The sequence below is a fragment of the Nicotiana tomentosiformis genome, chromosome 8 (assembly GCF_000390325.3).
Source record: "Nicotiana tomentosiformis chromosome 8, ASM39032v3, whole genome shotgun sequence".
In the NCBI taxonomy this organism is placed as follows: domain Eukaryota; kingdom Viridiplantae; phylum Streptophyta; class Magnoliopsida; order Solanales; family Solanaceae; genus Nicotiana; species Nicotiana tomentosiformis.
Window position 1 is genome coordinate 566,963 of NC_090819.1, and position 8,873 is coordinate 575,835.

The 8,873-nt window shown below is 26.6% G+C and overlaps 2 protein-coding genes across 2 annotated transcripts; one reads left to right on the plus strand and one right to left on the minus strand.

The window, feature by feature from the left end:
* LOC138896784 (uncharacterized) lies at positions 1–930 on the plus strand. Its single transcript, XM_070182096.1, has one exon. It carries the CDS (start codon positions 1–3, stop codon positions 928–930), a length of 930 nt encoding a protein of 309 aa, XP_070038197.1.
* Positions 931–5,161: 4,231 nt separating this feature from the next.
* LOC138896786 (uncharacterized) lies at positions 5,162–6,279 on the minus strand. Its single transcript, XM_070182097.1, has 2 exons — positions 5,293–6,279; positions 5,162–5,194 (listed from the first exon to the last, which is right to left on the minus strand). Exons 1-2 carry the CDS (start codon positions 6,277–6,279, stop codon positions 5,162–5,164), a joined length of 1,020 nt encoding a protein of 339 aa, XP_070038198.1.
* Between the last annotated feature and the right edge of the window lie 2,594 nt (positions 6,280–8,873).

The following is an 8,873-nucleotide window of genomic DNA, read 5'->3' on the forward strand; positions in this document are numbered from 1 at the left end:
ATGGAAAATCTACTCTTAGCCATGACTACACTTTGTAATAAAGTAGAAAGTATGGAAGAAGAGATACAGATAATAAGAAAAACAGCTACTAGTAGTCAGCAGCATGACTCAAAAAATGCGGAGATAAGACGATCGGAAGTCTCTAAAATTTCAGAGCTAGAAGGTGATATTGAGAAACACCTAAAAACTCATAACAGTTTGTTAAATACAGTTGCAGGAACCAGCACAGCTAGCAGTTCATCTGCAAAGAAGAAGGAAGAAATTAAACCTAGATATACAAACATAAATATGAACAATTTATTTTCAAAACCATTCGTACAGAAAATCCAAAATACCCAGAACGAAATATTCCTACCACCACAGATAAATACCTACAAAGAAAGTCTGAACCAAGCCAAGAAGACATATAACCATATAACCCATACATATATAGACAATATACACAAAATACAAAACTTTTTAAACAAAAACCCAAGATCCCAAACTACCCAGAATCCAAATGAAGATTATATTACCCATTATCTAACAGGATACAATAAATTAATAGCACTACCAAATACAAGTGCAAAACTAATAGCCACCTGCTACAATTATGGATTACTAGATACTGTATATACACAAACAGGACAGGAGATAGCTACCATACCTGAGTTACACAGAGCATTTATGCAATACAGAAGAATAACTAAAGGAACGTTATTCTATATACGATTTTATTCAGCTACAACAGAGATATTATATGAAGAAATAAAGCCTATCATACAAGTTATCAAGATCGGACTTACAAGAGAAATGCTCATACCAGAAAGAATAGAAGAACAAGAAGAGATAGAAAAAATAGATATTCCAGACTTTTATGCAAATAAAAGGATTATTGGAATATCCACTATACTAAATGAACTAGCAAACAACTACCTAAACAAACAATGATATATTCAAATTGCAGAGAAATACGAGAAGCAGATATGGAGGAATTAAGATAATGGGTCTTAAGTCTTTTAAAACCAGAACAACCTACAATCACAAGAGCTATAAGGACGAATTTCATCTCTCCAGAACTGTTAACAAGATATTGCAAACTATAAACCCAGACCACATATGCTCAAAATGCAAAGGAGAAGATAACATTGTTCCAGACGTACAACTGGAATAATCGAGAAGAAGACGACAAGCTAAAATGACAAAAACTATGGCAGACAAGATAAAGTAAAAGATTTATTAGATTCTTTTCTTTTCTTTAATGTTATTTTATTTTTTGTAAAAGTCGTAAAGTAAATAGTTCCTTACTTTACAAAAAGTAAGAGTCAGTTTCATGAACAGTAAAGGTCGTTCATGAATAGTAAGAGTCAGTTTCATGAACAGTAAAGGTCGTTCATGAATAGTAAGAGTCAGTTTCATGAACAGTAAAGGTCGTTCATGAATAGTAAGAGTCATTTTGTAATCTTTAAATAGCCCTTCGATTATGAATAAAAGACAGGCTGCATATTCAGGCATCCAAAGACTTCTCTCTTCTCTTACTCTCTAGATATACTAAAAGATAAAAATACAGGAAAGCTATGGACCAACAAGAAGATATGAAAGCTATGAATCAACAAGGAGATATCAAGAACCTACAAAAACAGGTATGTCATATTATAATTATGAGTAGCTAAATTATTATATTCCTGATAATCACTAATATGTAAATTATAATTATCCATCATATAATAGTACTGTTATAGAAATCATCTTGAGAAAGTTTGCCATGAAAATATGCTAAGAGTAGGTAAGCCCAGACTATGCATCCTAAGGTTGAAACCGGTAGGCAGAGAGGCCGTTTAGGGGAGTAAACAAAGTTGAAGCGCTGTTAGGGTAACTGATTGAAGCAGAAAATCATGGTAGTGACCAGAAAAGATGATCAAAATAACTTATTATAATATGATGAATAAGGATAATAGACATAGAGATTAAAAGGAATATGTTTAGCAAATCATATGATAAAATGAACACTTACTTAATAAATGATAATCTTAGCTATAAAATACTTATATTATATATACTAAAAAATATTGATAATGATGTAAGAAGAATAATCTATGAGAAATTACTTACTTTTAAAATAATAGAAATAATGGATCAAAATTGGACAGAATTAATTATAGCAGAAATAGACTTATATAAATTAGATCTATATTCTGATAACACATAATGAATAATATATATCTACAATATTGGCAACAAACTACCGACAGCATAGAACTACTGACAAATTTAGTAAAAACTAATATAGAAGAATACCAAAGAACCCAAGATATAGAATATATAGAATATATACTAGAAAGCTTAAAAGAAATAATTAGATTAATTCCACTACAAAAAGAATATTATGAAAAAGCTTTTACATTTGACTAAATTATAAATGAAATTTCTAAGATCATCAATAAATGGTATCAGAGCTATAGATTTGAAAATGGTATCAGTGCTATAGATTAAAAATGAACAAAGAAGAATTTGCTATAGATGAAAAGACATATGAAAACCAAGATGGACTGAAAATAAAAATAATATTTTCAAATTTAGGCAGAAGATATAAAAAAATAGGAGACCAATTATACCTAATGATAGAAAAAGAAACAGCAAGATTAGAAGATAGCTTGACAGCCATGACAAGAATAAGTAAAGAAAATAAAGAAATTGATAAGAAAAAAGAAATTGAAAATATCAAAAATCAAGCAAACAGGGAAATACAACAATTAGAAAAAACTAAAAACACAAAAATTATAGCATTAGAAAAAGAATTAAACATGTTAAAAACACTATATGAAAATAAGCAAAGAGAAAAGAATAAAGAAATAGAATTAACAGATGAGATAAATAAATTTAAACAAATATTACAACCAGAAGAAATTCCCAGAATTGAAGAAATAGATAACAATATAGACGACCAAAAGTCAGAACCAAGTGAAATAAGTGAAACATATACAGAACTTTTAGAAAATATAGAAAAAATAAAAAATATAGAAATAAATACAGGAGATGTAAATATGGAAGAAAAACCTAGTACATCAGGTGTAAAAAACCCAAAAGGAATAAATCCAAATTATTATACGGTTAACTATGAATAATTTGATAGAAATAATACGCTATGGGATAGTAGATTAAATAGAAAATGGACACCGAAACCAATATCAGAACAATGTAATTTTTTAGATTTAGATTGCGTAGCAGATATAAATAAAACAATCCAACTATGGATAGGATATATATCTAAACAATTGGTAGATAATAAAATAGGAATGGCAGAAACACCAGGATATATAGAAAGAACACTCATAGGAACAGTAAAATTATGGTTGCACAATTTAACAAAAGAAAGTATAGATACCTTAAGAAGTAATAAAAAATTCAATGGTGAATTAGCAACAACAAATATAGAAATATTATACAAATATGAAATAGCCATAAGAAACGAATTTAGTAGTATGACTACAGAAATTGAAGAACAAAATAAGGAAAAACAAGTAAATAGAAACCTAATAACAAAATTAGCAATATGTAATATGTGCTATATAGATGAATATACTTGTGCATTTAAAGAATATTATTATAAAGGAACATATAATACAGAAGAAGGCAAAGAAATAAGAAAATTATATTTCACAAAATTACCAGAACCTTTTAATTCTAAAATAATAAAAGATTGGAATGAAGCAGGAGTAACAGATACTTTAGGAGCTAGGATAAAATTTCTACAACAATGGTTTGCACAATTATGTGAAAAATATAAAGAAGAAACAAAAATAGAAAAAACATTAATAAAAAACTTAAAATGTTGTAAAAATAAAACAGCACCACAATTTGGATGTACAGATAAATATAATAATAAAAAATGGAAAAAGAAGAAATATAATAAATATAGATCAAAATATAAAAATAAAAAACCAAGAAAAAGATACTATATAAAAGATTATCAGACTAAAAGATCATTTAGACCAAAAAAGAAACCAACAGAATGTACTTGTTATAACTGTGGAAAATTAGGACATATAGCTAAAGACTGTAAAGCACCTAGAAACCTAAAGAAAAAGCAAATAACCGAAATCATAATTGATGATGAAGAATATATGCAAATGGAATATATAGATTATGAAATAGACAGTGAAGATAGTATATACGAAATATCAGATACAGAAGAAGAAATAGAAAATGAGATAACTAAAGAAGATAATGAAATCCAATGACTGAAAAAGAAATAGAAGTAATAACACGTGAAGAATATAAAGATGAAGAATCCTCAGAACAAAAAATTATATTTGATAATAATATATTTGAACAAATAAAAGGAAAAGAATTAGACCTCAGTGTCGAAAAAATATTTGAAGTACCTACAATAAAAAAATTGGTTTAAAAGACAAAAAGAAGAATACTACGTAGTTAGCCAAAAAGAACATATAATTGACTGTAAATATACAAAAGGAAAGGCCAAAATACCAATAATAAACAAAAGAATAATAAACAAAGAAATACAAGATATAAAAGCAAAAAACCCAATTAAATATGTACACCTAGGAGGAACTGAAATACTAATAAAAGTATGTTTTAGGGAAGGAATAGATACCCCTATAGAAATATATTTAGCAGATGATAGAATAATACAACCTATAGAAAAAAGCATAATAAGTGCAATAAAAGGAAATCTCATATATCAAAAATTTAAATTTATAATAAGTGCCAATTATTCAATAGCAATAAACGATAAGAATATAGATAAATCATTAGTATTATACTGGAAAATGTCAGAAATAGAATTAACACCTGGAAGTAAAATATTTACAGCTAGATGTAAAAACTTATACGTCTTAACAACAAAACATAAAATAGTAGCAAAAAATAAAACTAATAAAATCAAAATAGAAAACCCGTTTGAAAGAATAGTTACAGTTATTGACAATAATGAATATAGCTATAAAGAAATTGACATGGAAGAAGATTTAGAAATAGTAAAAGAAAGATTAAGTACATCAAGTATACCAAACCAATTAACTTATGAAACACCAACATCATCAAGGATAAGTACATCAAGAAGAGAGTATATAATCCCAAAAAATTTAAATAGAAACACAAAAGAAAAAATAAATACATCCCACTATTATATAACTGGAATCATGGAACAAAGAAAATATCAAATATTAATAAATATAGGACAAGAAGAAAACTATATTACAAGAGAATTAGTAACAGAAACTGAAATCGTATTTCTCTGCAATTTGAATATATCATTGTTTGTTCTCTTGAATAATAACTCCAAATCGCATTCTGGTTTAGGTAGTTGTTTGCTAGTTCATTTAGTATAGTGGATATTCCAATAATCCTTTTATTTGCATAAAAATCTGGAATATCTATTTTTTCTATCTCTTCTTGTTCTTCTATTCTTTCTGGTATGAGCATTTCTCTTGTAAGTCCGATCTTGATAACTTGTATGATAGGCTTTATTTCTTCATATAATATCTCTGCTGTAGCTGAATAAAATCGTATATAGAATAACGTTCCTTTAGTTATTCTTCTGTATTGCATAAATGCTCTGTGTAACTCAGGTATGGTAGCTATCTCCTGTCCTGTTTGTGTATATACAGTATCTAGTAATCCATAATTGTAGCAGGTGGCTATTAGTTTTGCACTTGTATTTGGTAGTGCTATTAATTTATTGTATCCTGTTAGATAATGAGTAATATAATCTTCATTTGGATTCTGGGTAGTTTGGGATCTTGGGTTTTTGTTTAAAAAGTTTTGTATTTTGTGTATATTGTCTATATATATACGGGTTATATGGTTATATGTCTTCATGGCTTGGTTCAGACTTTCTTTGTAGGTATTTATCTGTGGTGGTAGGAATATTTCGTTCTGGGTATTTTGGATATTTTTCTGTACGAATGGTTTTGAAAATAAATTGTTCATATTTATGTTTGTGTATCTAGGTTTAATTTCTTCCTTCTTCTTTGCAGATGAACTGCTAGCTGTGCTGCTTCCTGCAACTGTATTTAACAAACTGTTATGAGTTTTTAGGTGTTTCTCAACGTCACCTTCTAGCTCTGGAATTTTAGAGACTTCCGATCGTCTTATCTCCGTATTTTTTGAGTCATGCTGCTGACTACTAGTAGCTGTTTTTCTTATTATCTGTATCTCTTCTTCCATACTTTCCACTTTATTACAAAGTGTAGTCATGGCTAAGAGTAGATTTTCCATTGTATTATCTGGGTCAGTTTGGGTAGCTTTGTCTTGACAAGTAATCTGCAACAACATTCTTGTTAGTAGTGATTATTTCAATTGTAAATGTAAAGTTTAATATATTTGTTTAAATTTATTTATCTCATCTGTTAATTCTATTTTTTTATTCTTTTCTCTTTGCTTATTTTCATATAGTGTTTTTAACATGTTTAATTCTTTTTCTAATGCTATAATTTTTGTATTTTTAGTTTCTTCTAATTGTTGTATTTCCCTGTTTGCTTGATTTTTGATATTTTCAATTTCTTTTTTCTTATCAATTTCTTCATTTTCTTTACTTATTCTTGTCATGGCTGTCAAGCTATCTTCTAATCTTGCTATTTCTTTTTCTATCATTAGGAATAATTGGTTTCCTATTTTTTTATATCTTCTGCCTAAATTTGAAAATATTATTTTTATTTTCAGTCCATCTTGGTTTTCATATGTCTTTTCATCTATAGCAAATTCATTTTACTTGGGTATTATCTGTTCTTACAATAAATCTGTTGTAAACTATATATGGTTCAAATGCTAATAAACATTTATATAATGCAAATAATTCTTTTCTATTTATTTACCATCTTTCTTGTGGTTCAGTATAAGATCCTGAATAATATCTGCAATGATGTTCTATTTTTTCTTTATCATATTTATATTTAAGAACTCCTCCATAACTATGATTACTTGAATCTGTTTCTACAATATAAGTAAATTTCTTATTTTCATCTGGGAAGTATAATTTTGGTAGTTTCTTACACAATATTTTAATCTTCCTTATTTGTTCCTTATCTTTTTCATCGAACTCATATTCTACATCCTTTTTTAGTTTTTTCTGTAAAGGTTTTAAGTTTTCTGCTAATTTGGGTATATATTCTCTTACTTGGTTTACTAATCCTAAAAATGATTGTAATTTCTTTTTTGTATCTATGTTTTCATCAAGATTGATTATTTTTTGTACTATGTGTGTTTGCATTTTTATTCCATTTTTATCTATTTGTATTCCTAAAAATTCTATCTGATTCTTCATAATTTCTGCTTTGGTTTTGCTTAAGCTTATACCAGAGTTTTCTATAATATGTATGAATTTTTCTAATAATTTTATATGTTCATCTTGTGTTCTTGAATATAGTAATATATCATCTATATATACTATACAATTCTCTAGTTGGTTAAAATAATTATCCATAAAATGTTGGTATCTTCCTGATGCATTTTTATATCCAAATGATAAAACATTCCATTCATAAAATCCTTGTGGTACTGTAAATGCTGTTAGTTTTTTAGATTCATCTTCTAGTTTTAGATGGTAAAATCCTGATTTACAGTCGAATTTACTAAAGTAATTATATCCTTGGATTTATCTTATTTTTAATATCTTGTTAGGTATTGGGTAATTATATGTTTTAGTTTTTGCATTTAAATTTCGGTAATCTATAACCATTCTGCTTTTTTCTCTTTTTTGTTCACTATGTTTATTTACTATAAATGCTGGACTTGTATGTTTACTATTACTTTCTTGTATATACTTGTTATCTAATAATTCTTTTATATGCATTTTAAATTCTGCTAAATCATCAAAGTTATATTTTAAGGGTTTTTGTGTTATTATACTATTTTCTTCTATTAATTCTATTTTTATTTTTGTCTTATGTTTATTCCATCCTTTTAGAGGGTTATCATTATATAATTTTTCTAATTCATTCTGGATTATTTTTACTTTGTCTATTGTAAATATGATAATTTCTAATTGGGTAGTTGTATTTTTACTTATATTTTCTAATATAACATATAAAATACTTATATTATATATACTAAAAAATATTGATAATGATATAAGAAGAATAATCTATGAGAAATTACTTACTTTTGAAATAATAGAAATAATGGATCAAAATTGGACAGAATTAATTATACCAGAAATAGACTTATATGAATTAGATCTATATTCTGATAACACATAATGAATAATATATATCTACAATATTGGCAACAAACTACCGACAGCATAGAACTACTGACAAATTTAGTAAAAACTAATATAGAAGAATATCAAAGAACCCAAGATATAGAATATATAGAATATATACTAGAAAGCTTAAAAAAAATAATTAGATTAATTCCACTACAAAAAGAATATTATGAAAAAGCTTTTATATTTGACTAAATTATAAATGAAATTTCTAAGATCCTCAATAAATGGTATCAGAGCTATAGATTAAAAATGAACAAAGAAGAATTTGCTATAAATGAAAAGACATATGAAAACCAAGATGGACTGAAAATAAAAATAATATTTTCAAATTTAGGCAGAAGATATAAAAAAATAGGAGACCAATTATACCTAATGATAGAAAAAGAAACAGCAAGATTAGAAGATAGCTTGACAGCCATGACAAGAATAAGTAAAGAAAATGAAGAAATTGATAAGAAAAAAGAAATTGAAAATATCAAAAATCAAGCAAACAGGGAAATACAACAATTAGAAGAAACTAAAAACACAAAAATTATAGCATTAGAAAAAGAATTAAACATGTTAAAAACACTATATGAAAATAAGCAAAGAGAAAAGAATAAAGAAATAGAATTAACAGATGAGATAAATAAATTTAAACAAATATTACAACCAGAAGAAA

Coding starts and splice junctions, on each gene's coding strand:
- LOC138896784 (XM_070182096.1), top strand. CDS start 1: ATGGAAAATCTACTCTTAGCCATGACTACACTTTGTAATAAAGTAGAA.
- LOC138896786 (XM_070182097.1), bottom strand. CDS start 6,279: ATGTTGTTGCAGATTACTTGTCAAGACAAAGCTACCCAAACTGACCCA. Junction 5,195..5,292: donor ACAACTACCTAAACCAGAAT/GCGATTTGGAGT, acceptor CTTGTAATATAG/TTTTCTTCTTGTCCTATATT.